The following is a 14,370-nucleotide window of genomic DNA, read 5'->3' as shown; positions in this document are numbered from 1 at the left end:
TGGATAGAACAGATTCCTACTGCAGTCAAACATTTTGTCATTCTTTGTGGAAATGTGTTTGCACATCATGAAGCCAAAGTACTGCTCAGTGCTGTTATCACATTGTTATTATTTAAAAACAGACAGAAAGCACATCTTTTTATTTTTTATTTATTTTTGCTGGTACTGATACAGTAAATGATTCAATACCATGACTGTATGACATGCACAGTATATTTTATGCAGAATCTCTTGGAAAGACATGCTGTTTTACACTTTCCATAATTGTTAAAATCTAAGGAAAATGTAACTGTCATATTTGCCAGTGCCAGTGCTAGGTTATTTTGCGCCCTAGGCCAAGATTATTAGCGTGCCAGCTGACTGCTCGGTAGCTAACCCGTGCGGCTAGCTTCCCCACTCCCCTTCTGATCTGCGCCCGAGGTGATTGCCTAATTCATCTTAATGGTGGCACCGGCCCCCTGGTCACCACACACGACTTGGAATGCTGGCTTTGAATCATGGACCTCTGGCTCTCCATATGCAGTTTATACTGTACATTATCCCACTGTTCATGTTGCCCAGCAGGTTAAGCTGACAGACTTTAAATCAAGCCGGTTTGTCCTCTGATGCATGGATATCCAAACTGGGTTGGTGCACACCTTATATCAGGAATCTGAAGTTTGAAACCAAGTGACACCAACTATTGCTTCTGTACTTGTCAAGTTAAAACTTAAAATGATTTTCTTTTAATAACATATACTTCTTCTTCTTCTTTCGGCTGCTCCCGTTAGGGGTTGCCACAGCAGATCATCTTCTTCCATATCTTTCTGTCCTCTGCATCTTGTTCTGTTACACCCATCATCTGCATGGCTTCTCTCAGCACATCCATAAACCTTCACTTAGGCCTTCCTCTTTTCCTCTTACCTGGCAGCTCTGTCCTTAGCATCCCTTTTAAATATAACCAAGTTAATCAAAGTGATTACTCAAAAGGGTTTTCCTTATCAAGGACCAGTACTTGTTGGTTTGGTACAGCGTCTCGCATCTGCTATCAATATTGATTGAAACTGTTTATCCTCTGTAAGTTAAAATATTAGAAGGTGATAAAGTAGGAGTTCAGGGAGCCACATCCACACAGGACATTTATGACAAGAGGTGTTTAAAAGAGCACTTACTGTAGCTCTGTGTGCCCGCCCTCCTGCCATCCAGCAAGTGCCATCATAGCCTTCATTACTGCACAGACAGTTTAGCCGTTTTTTATCCCTGGGCTTTTGCTAACTCACGTCTAGTCATCTGCTTGACCTTTGACCCAGACTCCATTATATAAGCATCTGCATGCACTACTGTACTGATTCAATATTACTGACCATTCCATAGCTTGGTTACTTGTGTTGTTTTGATATTACTTGTTTTCATGCATGCTGCTTGTTTATATATGATATTTATATTTAGTGTAATACTTTTGCATTTTTTGTAGATGCTTAGTTTAAAAGTTTGTATTGTCCTGTTTTGTTTTAACATCTACTGTATTCTTGATGCATATTTCTATACCAGAAGGACTAACAACAAATGGTTTCCATTGTGCCATCAAATATAACAACAATAAATTATAATGAACTGATCAGACAGAGAGAAACAGGAGTGCGCCATTTTAATGGTGTATTATTAGGCCAGGATTTAAGCAGACTCACAGAGTCGAGATGATGAGCTTTACCACATTTAAATATGCATGTACTGTAAGTATGTGTTCTGAAGGAGACATTTTCTGCCTGTTAGTACTGACTGCATGCATTCCTTGCTCCAAAAGAAACAGCTACTGAAGGAGGCCGAACACCGGGCCGCAGAAGACACCCGGAGCCGACAGCACCTGGATGGTGTAAAGTCAGCCAATATGGGTCGACTGCAAGAGGAAATCGGGGAGAAGGAGCTGAAGCTCCGGATAATAATGGAGGAATTGGAGAAAACTTCCAAAATAAGCCAGCTGCAACAGAGGAAGATTGACAAAGAAATCCGTGAGGTAACTCATATGGACCTTTAGCTGTCAAATGTTATGTTTGTCTTTGAGTTGCGCAAATATAAGCATCTCTTTCTTTAATGTTACCATTGTGAAATGAAGAAGGGGTAAAAACGTAGGTTTTTGAATACAGTATGCCAGCGGTAATATAATTTATTTTATATAGCACCTGTGGCAGGGTACAGGAATGATAGGTCATAGAACGGTAAAAAGTTGGGACACCAACTGGGTTGTCCTGTTTAATTAAACAAAATCCAACAAAAAGCACACCTCTTGGCATTGTACAAGCTGCCTTTGGGCGAAATATTAACAAAAAGTATTTGGCTCTTAGCAATCCATCCAGCGGGTCACTCCGATCGCAAAAGATGCCTCCTTCTGGGCAGCCGCTCTTCTTACAGCAGACAAATTGGAAGGGGGCGTGGCTAAGTGCCCTTACGGGGCGGTTTTCCCTGAGCTGCGGGGAGAGAAGCAGAAGGGGATGTTAGCGACAGTGCCCCCTCGTGCCTTGGCGGTTTATCACATACCTCGGTCGAGCCTGTGAGGAGGTCCTCCGACATGCATGCGTGACGCACTAACAGCACTGCACAGACTGTCAAATAAATAAGCAAAGTAGCATACAGAAAAAATATACTAATAGCAGAAAATAAGTCTAGTGTGTCCTAATACATATGTGCGTAATATTTGTAAAGTCAAAAGGCAAATTTCTAAAAAATGGGAACTTCATGTACGGTCAACCATACTACCTGCACTTCAGAACAGGTAATCAACCTGAAGCCAAGCACATTTGGGCCAGGCCAGTACTTGCATGGGACACCAACCAGGGAAAGCTTGGGTTGCTACTGGAAGAGGTGTTGGTGTGGCCAGCAGGGGGTACATACCTTGTGGTATGTCTGTGGACCCCAATGCTGTGATGGGGACACTCTGTTGGATCAATGCGCTCCCTCAGATGAGGTGTAAAAACATGGTCCTGGCGCACTTTAGTCATAAAGATCCTTGAACATCTTTCGAAAAAAAGAGTAGTGCGTTCCCCGATGTTCTTGCTAAATTGCTCACCACGGCCTGGCCATTCTGACCCCTAATCATCACCTGTTGGCTAAGCATCTCTCTAACCCTTTCGCCACCTAATAGCTAATGTCTGGTCATCATCCAGGTACAGTAGATGCTGCACATTGATGGTGGCTAAAGTGGTAACCAGCTGTCTATGTAAAGTGACTTGAGTTGGCTAAAAAAGCACAATATAAATGTAATTACAGTTACAATACCTTTATCCAAGGGGACTTGCAACCTTTAGGACAGCCTTAACCACTGCACCACACTGCCTGCCATCATTAAATGAAGCCGACATCAAGATGTGAACTTAAACCATAATACAGTACAATAACATGATAGCAGAAGGTAGTCAAAAATGGCAATGGTGAGTTGTATGCTTTATCGGCACAATCGCTGGCGCTGTTGCCTGCCAGCTAAAGTAAACTGAATGCGTATGCTGGCCCAGCTGCAGTCAGTGTGCAGTTTGCACTTTCACTCAATATCTTCCTCCCATATCCTGAATATGTGCGTTTAACTTTATGTTAGGCTAATGGATGCCCTAAACTAGCACAGTACGAGAGAGTGTAAGGGTGAACACATGGCGAGTGGTCCCGGCCAGTAGTAGTTACAAGAAATTCGGTACAGAACATTACAGATGTGGCCTTGTAAGTGTATGATAATAGATTAGGCGTACATTCCTTTCATTTGTACTACACAACTGACAACCTGTTGCTTTTTAACCAGTTCTGTACACTATACGCTTTAGATACAACCCAATGATGAGCTTGAGGGTACAAGTGGCGGATATGAATATGAACCATAGTACAGGATGTCCAAAGCGGAGGCAAGGTTATCTGGTCATGAATGTGTTGCTGTGTTTTAATACAGATCATTTTCAATAACTGAAAAAAAGCTCAATTAAGACAAATTAATTAGTGCATTAGGATCTCCCAATGCTCATAGTGATGAACAGGGGGCACCTGTAATAAAGCTCACCTACTCCTGCCCAAGCGCAACTTACTTGAGAGTTCAGAGCGAAGCCACCCAGCCAATGGTGGAGTGCTGACATTTCTGGAGTGTTTGATAAGAGATCTTCTTCAGCGTAAGAGAAGTCGAATGCCATCACCAAATTTTAGGAAAGACCTGCTTCAGGAAGGAAAATGATAGCTTGTGTGTGGCAAATTACATTTCTTAAAGCACAAAAGCAGTGAAGTGACAAATGCAGATATATTCTGACTCAAAATGCTCTCCCTCTTTTTGGAGCACTTACTGTGGCATATTTTTCTCTTTTTTTTCTTGCTATTTCAAGTTCCCTGCTGCCATAAGTGATTTTTTTTTTCTGCTGACAGGTTAAAAGCCAGCTTTCCCACGAGCGGAGTCTGAAACTCGATGCTTTCCAGCGAGTCGATGAACTTCAGAGTCAAGTGTATGATTTTGAGTCTACTCTGTCCCACAGAGGCTCTTCTGCAGGTACTGAAAATGTCCAACAGGGAGGTAGGAATGGACCTCCAAATCCAAACATATCTGAGTAGAGTACCCCGTGTTCACATTCAGTGTCAGAATTTTGGCAACAATCACATTAGGATGAGTCAAAATTACATTTGACATCAAATTATTTTGACTTGTCAAAATTCAAACATGAAGTATCTGTATTTTTGCCAATTTCAACTTGAGAAGCAGAAGTATGTGTAATTCCATTTTCTAATCGTTACAAGTGCTACAAGCGTAAAATATTGTCTTCCACAACCCTGAATTGATTTCATGAAAACTCAGTTAGAAATAACAGAACATTCTCAAATTCGCTTGCAACGCCACGCACAGGCGGCACTACAGACGACACCAGTCCATTGCAGGACCCTCTCATGTATACAGTGGATTCACAAAGTATTCACACCCTTTTACTTTCTGCACACTTTATCGTGTTGCAGATTTAATTTAAATGAGTAGATTTGCCATTTTGCCCATAAATCTATGCTCAATAAAACGTAATGACAACATGAAAACGTTTTCAGAAAACTCTCCAAATGTATTAAAAAGCAAAACCTCTCGCTGATGTAAGTATTTTGGCGCTTTGCTGTGGCACTCCACATTGTGCTCAGGTTCATCTTGTTTGCTCTGTTTCTCCTTGAGACGTGTCTAGAACTTGACTGGAGTCCACCTGTGGCAATTCAAATTGATTGGCCATCGTTTAGAAAGACGCACACAAATGATGGAGGAGGTATAGGAGGTCCCACAATTCACACTGCATAGCGGGACAAAAACCATGTTATGACGTCCAAGGAACGAACTCTGTGATGAAATTGTGTAATAAATGAGATAAAACCATTTCTAAAGCTTTCGCAAGAACACAAAGGCCTCAATAATTGTGAAATGGAAGACATTTGCAACCATTAGGCCTCTTTCTAGAGTTATCCATCCAGCCAAACCCAAGTAAATGAATAAGGAGGGCCTTGGTCAGAGAGGTGACCAAAAACCAAATGGTCACTCTAAGAGCTTCAGAAGTTCTCTGCTATGATGGGAGAGCCTGGCAGAAGGACGACCACCTCAGCAGCAATCAGTCAATCAGACGTTTATGGTAAAGTGGTAACTCCTGCTTGGAGTCTGCCAAAATAACATTTAAAAGACTCTGAAAGCACAAGGAGAAAGATTCTCTGGTCTGAACAGACAGAAATTGAACTCTTTGGGCAAAACTCCAAACACAATGTCTGGAGCAGGACAGGCACTGCTCATCACTCACCTAATACCATCCCTACAGTGAAGCCTGGTGGTGGGAGCATCATACTTATGGGGGTGCTTACCAATGGCAGGGACAGGGGGTCTGGCCAGAATTGAAGGGAGTATAAAAGCAGACAACTACAGAAACCTGCTACTTCAGACTGGGGTGACAGTTCACCTCATGGCACATCAACCACCCAAAGCATTCAGCCAAGACAACGTCGGAGTGGCTTTGGGAGACTTAACCCCATAGAATATCTGTGGAGAGACCTGAAGATGTCAATTTACAGACACTTCACAGCCAATCTAGCGGAACTCAAGAGGATAATAATGTTTTATTTATATAGCGCCTTTCCCATTCTCAAAGTGCTTCACAGACAATTTAAAGAACAATGGGGCATATACAACATACTGTAATAAACGCAATAAAATGCTAAATAAAGATAAATACAGGCTATACAAAGCATAGAAACAGAATAAGACACAATAAAACAGCATTAAATACAACAACTTGTATTGTAATTTAGGGAAAGCCTATAGGTCTTTAATTTGAATTTTGACAAGTCAGAAGGTAAAGAGGAGGATATGACCTTAAATGTTAGAGTGCCTTGTCATAATAATGCAGTTTATTTGGATTTCACTAAGTTGGAAATCATGGCAGCTCATCTTTCCCACATAAAAGATGCAGATGTTTTTTTTTTAATAAACAAATGATTTTTCTCCCCCAGGTGTAACCAGGAAATCGGCCTCAGCGCTGTCCCGAAGTGCAAGCAGCATCCGAAGTACTCAGCCAGGTACTGACTTGAGCACAATGATACAAGTTATAAAGAGCATTAAACAGAAATATCAGAATGCCAAAAAAGGGAAATACTTTAATAAATATATATAATAAATATTCACAACTGCATCATGATAAAAAATTATAAGTTTGACAAGTGAGATAAGACCACCCAGTCGATCAGACACATTCAGGTGGCTAAATTATCCTAGTACCTCATTCAAATAGCGGTTGAGGTTTCGACTCCCAACCACACAACTCCACAGTTCCCGTCTTTGCTCTTCGTTTCTGTGGGTGCCCTTGAGTATTTGATTCACTATTTGATTTAAACAATTCTTCTCGATTCACTTTATCGTGCCTTTGAGAACTCTGGAGGGCTGGATTAGTCTGCTCGAGTCTGCAGAGATTTCATTCCCTGAGTCTGTCAGAGTAGGCTGTGCCCTTTTGTCCCAGAATGCACTTGGGTGCACAGTTTCAAGGGCTGCTATGTCTTCTTGTATAGTATAACCAGCACACAGTACCCCAGATGTGGCATGGCATATAGCCTGGGAATAACAGAAGTTATTTCTATTCAACATTTATTTACATTTTTTATTTACACTTCTGCTTAATGAAATATTGTATCAACTTAAACCCCTAAATCCTTCTCTGAGGTGTTCCCTGTAAGACCCTTCTTGTGTTTTTAACTATGTAATGGCACTAGATTCATGTAATGTCCAAATATTGCATGTGTGACACATCTTTGCCAGCATGTAGTACTTGTTTAAGTATGAAATGCACATAATACTGTCGTAAAAAAGCCTTTCCCCTTTTCGGCAGATGTTACATTAAGTTTTCACCGATGATTTCATCCCATAGACGGCAAGCCTTTGAGTCGGATTTGAAGACACTTCAGTGTGCTGTATGCACAGTCATGCAGTGCATGGATTCCATTAGGAGATTGCAGGAGCAGCAAACCTTTAACTGTAAATCCCCAAACGAAATTCATGGAGCCAAGTGTGCAGTACTGTACATACCATGGGCCCGTTGTTAAACTGTAAAGCATTCCAAGACAGAAATGGACACACTTAAAATGTCACATTATTTTACTACACTTGTGCCTCGTTCTTTGAACGATTCTAACTGTACAAGCAGTGACAAAAATGCAGCAAAAGATGGCACTTATACAGCGAATGTAAACGTCATCTGTTGTGTGCCCACGTCGTCTCTCACTCTCACTGTGAAAGCATCTCTTGCATTATGCTTGAGGTGAAAAAGGAACTTATGGTGAAGCACGAATGAGGTTCACGTGTGGCAGATGTGGTGACCATGTTTCAGACACCAAAGTCGACTCCCCATTCAAACAGTAACCTTTCTCTTCCTCTCTACCAGCCACACGGGACATCATCAATCCTCACTAAGGTATAGTAAATGCAATTTTCATTTAATTACACAGCATTTACATATTTTATTCATCGTTTTCATGTTTTAAATGATTATTTAGAGCATTTAATTGTGTTATTTTACCTTAAATTTTGTGTATTTGCTATTTAAGTTTATAGAAATGGGTATTGTTTAGGGTCTGGGAAAGAATTAATTCACTTTCCATTATTTCTAATGGGGAAAATGGATTCAGACATCAAACAATTAAGAGTTCGAACAGCTTCCTGAAACGAAATAAATTTGAAATACGAGGCACCACTGTACTACTACTACTAACAACACAATAACACAGCACAATACAACTGCTTACCAAAGCTTGCGTTCAAACTTAGGAATAAACACGTGGAGTCGCTTTTTTCTTTTCCCTTTCAGGTCGATTCTCTCTTTTCTCGGTGGGCAGTGTACCCACACTGTGCCACTTTGGTGGTGCCCTTGGCCAGCATGTACTAACAGTGCGTTCTATTAAAAATATTCAGTTTTGTGTCACTTAATAAAAACATTGTTTTATCATCAAAGGAATTTTCTGATGATGCTGTATTGATACGTCTAAAAATGAAGTTCTGTTCACATAAACTTTTTTTATGAAGTTATTTTATAAACCGCACTTAGATGGAAACACGGCTGGAGTGTTGGCTTTCCCAAGCTGACGGTGGACCTCTGGGTGTTTTCATTGATATTTTCCTTGAATCTAATAATATTTTAATTCCAGACTTCATTGGGTTCTCTCTCGTTCAGCTTGTTTGGACTTTGGCTTTAAAGTCAATGAATAGAAACAGTTTCATTTCTCCATAATGCCATTCGGTCCATGAGGCTCGTGTGTTCAGCTGATAGCTGAAGGTTTCCCAGTATCTTACCACCCAGTTACTTCTTAAAGGTTGTCAAGACGTCTGCTTCAAGTGCATGCCTCACTAGTTTGGATCAGAAGGGGGTCCAACAATTGGCGTTGCACAAACAGCCATCGTGTTTAATCAGATTGTGTGAGTGCAGCCTACACCCGCCAATATTTGGAGCAGGGCAGGAACCAAACCAAGACGAGCTACCATATTGCGCTACATTTGCGCACACTCAGGTGCTTTGGTGGCACAGCCACTGCTTCATAGACCCAAGTGCAGTTCCTGGCCCTGTCACGCTCTGCTCTCCTCAGCTCCTGGGTAATAAGCTGCACAAACCAGTGAAACGAGTTTCTTTCTTCCTACGCATGACTGCCAAGAGTGCGGACACACTGACGGTGTCACATTTCATCTTGAACCAATCCTGCCAGGGGCGTCTCATAATGGTGCAGGCAGCTTCCTTTGGCACACCATCTGTCTGTTTTTTTTTTTTTCTTTTCTGCATGGGTTTGTTTTCATGTTCAGCCCTATAAGCCACTTTGGCTCACCTGCAGGTGTAGCTGGAGGACCTGACAGGAGGCCATGTTCCAAAATCATTAGAGTTGAGTCAGCTGTTCACTGCACAGGACTTACAGGTGTTATATTCTGTCTTCTAATATTCTGAAACTTTAGTCAAGCCTTGAAGCAACTTCTAATGTCCAGTGCTGCTGATGGCACCAAATATGACCGACTAAATATAAGGAGCATGGTGTCACATGACCCTAAAACTTGTTAAGCAGCTGTTAAAATGGAAACTTCTCACAAATCACATTAACATGAGAAGAATCTGGATGAGAACAGGCCATTCAGCCCAACAAAGCACGCCACTCCTGTCCACTTCAGTGTTCCAAACGAACGTTGAGTTTTAAAGGTCCCTAAAGTCCTGCTGGTTACCACACTACTGTGCTGCTTATTCCAAGTGTCTGTGGTTCTCTATGAATGTGTACAACAGGAATGGCTAACATCCTTTTTGCACTACATCAGATGCTGCAATATTTTGAAATGTTCATTAAAAAAGCAATTTGACTGAAGACGTGAGCGGCTATAAATAGTTTGAGTGGTCCTTGAAGTCCACATGGTATGTGAACGGTCAGCTCTTTTGTTATTGCTTCACAAGGAGGTGCTAATCAGAACAAATCCTAACATGGCATGTCACCAAAGTCCCAACCCCTCATTTACTCCAAGGTGTGACTGCCGCACTTGAATTTGTAGGAGTGTTGTTACAGAACTGACAAGGACCCACAGAGGCTCTCACCACTTGAGCACACACAGCATCCTTAGAGCGGCCCTGAATCTCCGACATGGAAACATTCACTGGCCACTTTATTGAGTACACCTGCTCATTAACTCATTTTAATAGCTGACACCTGCAAGCAGCCAATCAGGTGGTTGCCTCTCAGATCATGTGGACTTTGGTGGGCAGTTTGACCTCAAATTAGAACAGAGAGGACAGGCGATTTGAGTGACTTTGACCATGGTGTCGTCTTCTGTGCCACATGTGGGGATTCCAGCTGCTCAGAAATGGCTGCCATGAATCCTCAGATCACAGTAGTGTACATACAGGACTACAGCAGCAGAGAGGACCTCAGGTTGTACTTCAGTAGGTGAAATGGCACCAGGCACATGGCCCCTAAAACTGGCTGCCTGAAATCTGACAAATCCTAATTTCCACTGATCCATGCAGATCATCTCATCATCGCAAACTGCTTTTCCTGGTGAGGGCCACAGTAGCAGCAGGCCAGACTTTACTATGCGCAGCTACAGATTACAGTTCTTCCACTCCCAGACCACCAAGCCACTCGAGAAATGTAATCCCACCAGCCTGTCCTGGGTATGCCACAGGGTCTCATAGCCTGACCTTGGCAAACACAGCATGTGTCCATCTTGCTTTGTCTCAATAGTACAGGCAGGTGGCTTTAGGCTAAAGCTTTGGGAAATGACGACGTCATCCTCATACCAGCAGACTGTCACTTGTCTGCCTAATACCTGAAGGTCAGTCCTTTAAGGCAACAGTCCACAACAGGATATAGTGCCATGTCATAAAATGTAGGTCATCTCGGACTTCTTCACCTACAGTACTTCACGTTACTCCAATGGCCTACATGGTCCGAGGCCAGCAGGCATGAATGTGTGTGGCAGGGGAGCGAGTGAAGTCATCAGCACACACGTCACTCCACTGGAGACACAACAGGGTCACACTCATAACTGCTGAGGACATCTTAACTCACTTAAAATTTCTTTTTAGCTTTCACACACCTGTCATTCTTTCATTTTCTTTCAGCTTTTGGAGGGTGGAGTGTCCAACCAGCACTGAACCCATCGAGACATTCTGAGCAGCCTTCACAAATGTCCGAGCACAAGACCCCAGACTCAGTAAGGTCAAGGCTCCAGCGACCCAAAACTGTGAGTACAATACTTCGTCGGGCAAATTTCAAACAAGATACCCATGTTTACAATAATCAAAGGTCAGACATGGAGCTTACTGGTGTGTGAGGGCAGCGACTGAGACATGGCGGCGTGTCTTGGGTTCAGTTCCACGCTGCTTGTGTAGAGTTGGCATGCTTTCGCATTTCTCGTGCGGCTTTTCTGAGGTTACTCGAAATTTCCTCCGGTCCCCATTGTGGGTTAACACATTAAAGATATTCATGAGAGTGTGGCCAGTTATAAAGTAGGCCCATGCCCCACGGACAATGCTGTAGAGCTTCTGTAACATGTCTAATGGAATAAGTAGATATGAAGAATAAAAGCATACATTGAAAAAAATATACAGGATTTTGAATATACTTGGAAAAAGTTCTGGTTATTTAAAACACATTAGGCGTGTTTGAGTGGTTTGCAAGAATACCTGTACCGTACCGTCCAGTAACCATAATTTCCTGATTTATTTCCAGAAGTGGGCACCTAACAATCTCACTTCAGGCAGGCGACTGACCCTGAACAGGAGGCCAGTCCATCACATGGGCCACTAGCACAACACAAAGGCGTGGGGGTGCCACCTTCACATGTATGGGGCCGAAAGCCAGGATTCAAGACAATCCTGACCGAATGTGAAGGGGACATTACACTGGCACACATGCAGCTTTCCCAAATTTAAACATCACTCACTCTAGGATGGTGACGTGAGCCCCAACACACGCTTCACATGGCTTGATGGACTGTAGGTGTTTAATGTTGTTGTGGTCACGCTGACGTGCACAGTGCCATGAAATTCTGACTTGGACGTCCAGCCAACACGTCACATGTCTCCACTCTCAGATGCCATAATAAGAGTTTACAGAATTTAATTTTAATTAGGAAAAGCCAAATCGACTTACCTGACTGCTGTCACTGTCCTGCTCCACTGACAGACTGAGGAGATCATTCCTCCCCCAAACTATGCGACTCTTCAATTCCACCCGGGGGGGTAAATGTTAACATTATTCAAAGTTATTGTCTGTTTTACCTACATTGTTGTCACTTTTTAATTTAATATTGTTTTTGTATCAGTATGCTGCTGTTGGAGTATGTGAATTTCCCCTTAGGATTAATAAATTATCTATCTATCTATCTGATGGACTCACCCCCCAGTCTTGTCTGCCATATTTAGTTTCTCTCACCCCTGCACACAGCGCAGGCTCTGGAGCCGTGGCCGGTCTCTCTTCAGCTCTAGAGAGGCTATGGGCTGCTGTCGGGTACTCAATCACCCGACTGGGTGCCATACAACTGCTTGGCCTGTTTGGGGCTGCAAAGATGGATTTAGCAAATCGTAACATTTCTAGGAAAGCAGGTAAAATATCACCAAGGATATGGGGGGCTATGTGTTTACATGGGCAAATGTACTCTCACAGGAAATAACAATGAAATGATATACGGCCTTCCGCCACTGGACGCTGTGGTGGTTGGTCTTGGGCCTCAATGAAGGGTGTCATGGTAGCACTTCAGTAAGGTAAACAGTTGGGGGCAATGCTTCAAGAGTAAGGCAAGGGCATTCCAACTAGAACTGAAGTCACTAAGCCTCTCCACAAACACCATTGTGGGGTACAGGAATGCTGGCCTGTCCCAAGTCAACCCTTACACACATCCAGGAGGTGCATAAGGGGTAGTGGGGTAGCTCTGTATTCAAACATAGCCATTGGAGGAGTTGTGGGAATTTACCAGTCTTGGTGGCACTATGGGGTCAGGGGCTCCTACTGTGTTTAGTGCTTGCAGGGTTTGTGGTTTTAGTATGAACTAAAATCAGTTTAATATGGGCAGGTGTGTGGGTCTGGTAGTCTTTACATTTCTAATTTTCATGGACAGAATATCATGGTGCCTACGCGGTGCATCTCACTCCTATGCTGTAGACTTTTTTTTTTTTTTAAATGAGCCTTTGCCCTTACGTTGTCAGATCGCAGCTGCCAACACGGTCAACACATGACTGGTACCACCAAAGGCTGCCATTCATTCTGCAGGTGTAGGGGAAGTGGCTGTCTGAAACATAAGAGTTGTGGGACGGATACAGTGCTGTAGGGTCTGTACTGGACAGTGCCAGTCAAGGTGGCACCAAGTCCTTAGATGAAGCTCATTTAATGATGATGATGCTTCAGTTATAAACTGTGATTATAAGCTTCTGGGTAAAGACTAAAATAAAGTGATGGTGGGTCACATTATCATCTGACAGTAGAGTCCTGCACTGGGCTTAGCCCCCTATGGCTATGGTGAGGTGCTTTTCTCACCCTCTCTTGGCCTGAAAGTAGCTGGTAATTTCAGAGGAGGCCTGCTACCCTCCCCAGCACTAGATGGAATGCGAGTGGACCCAAGTAGACTTGTGCTGAAAGCTTCTCTTTATCTTGTAGGTACCAAGCAGGCTGATCAACAAGGTGACTGAAGCCCTTTTACCAGACCTTACTGAAGGTCATCCAGAGGTTTTCATCACACACCTTCAAGATCTCCGGCAAAAGTAGACGACTGAGCAAAGACACAACCCCAGAAACCAGAAGAGTTCATTGAGGGTCAACTGACTCTCATAAAGCATCTGCTAGTTCTGTGAAGAAGAAGAGGGGTTGAGGAGGCCAAAAAAAACAAAAACTGAGATACCTGCCAACCCTTATCAGCTGCTGGCCACGGCTTTCACATCAGAGACCTTTCAGTGTTGCACTTCCTTACTGAAGTGACAACACTCTGTGAGCAGTCAGGCGACTGTCCAAAGAAAGAACAGTGAAGAGTGCGCAAGGTGGCAGAAGGCCTCACCCAAATAAAACAAGAACCAGTGACTTGGCAGTGCTGTCTCGCCTCGGCTCGCTCTCTACTAATCAAATCTTAATGCTCACTTTTTTTTTTTTTTATATAAAAGCATTTTACACAGTAGTTCAATTTGCTGTATTTACTGAATTTAATTTGTTTTTAAGTGCCAACCAGAACTCTCCGCTCTGCTGTTGCTTATCTTCTGCCCTTCCCAACTTAGAAGCATACAATGTCACCTATTCATTTTGCTCTAAAACTCCAGGATGTTGTACCGTGTTAGCCATTATGGATTAAAGTGAGAAGTCAAGCAAAATGACTCCTTTTATTGGCTAACTAGAAAGATTACAATATGCAAACATCTTTAC

The 14,370-nt window shown here is 42.8% G+C and overlaps 1 protein-coding gene across 1 annotated transcript in view; it reads left to right on the top strand.

Moving 5' to 3' along the window:
- Nucleotides 1-14,072, top strand: part of si:ch73-242m19.1 (uncharacterized) — a 162,280-nt gene extending 148,208 nt beyond the window's left edge. The window contains exons 44-48 of the mRNA XM_051924103.1: nt 1,784-1,993; nt 4,369-4,489; nt 6,463-6,528; nt 11,085-11,206; nt 13,618-14,072. Of these exons, the coding sequence (XP_051780063.1) occupies nt 1,784-1,993; nt 4,369-4,489; nt 6,463-6,528; nt 11,085-11,206; nt 13,618-13,725 (627 nt within the window). The 3' untranslated portion in view covers nt 13,726-14,072. The remainder of the gene's footprint in view (nt 1-1,783; nt 1,994-4,368; nt 4,490-6,462; nt 6,529-11,084; nt 11,207-13,617) is intronic.
- The last annotated feature ends 298 nt before the right edge of the window (nt 14,073-14,370 follow it).

The sequence above is a fragment of the Erpetoichthys calabaricus genome, chromosome 3 (assembly GCF_900747795.2).
Source record: "Erpetoichthys calabaricus chromosome 3, fErpCal1.3, whole genome shotgun sequence".
NCBI classification, from domain to species: domain Eukaryota; kingdom Metazoa; phylum Chordata; class Cladistia; order Polypteriformes; family Polypteridae; genus Erpetoichthys; species Erpetoichthys calabaricus.
This window is presented reverse-complemented; position numbering and strand designations above follow the sequence as displayed.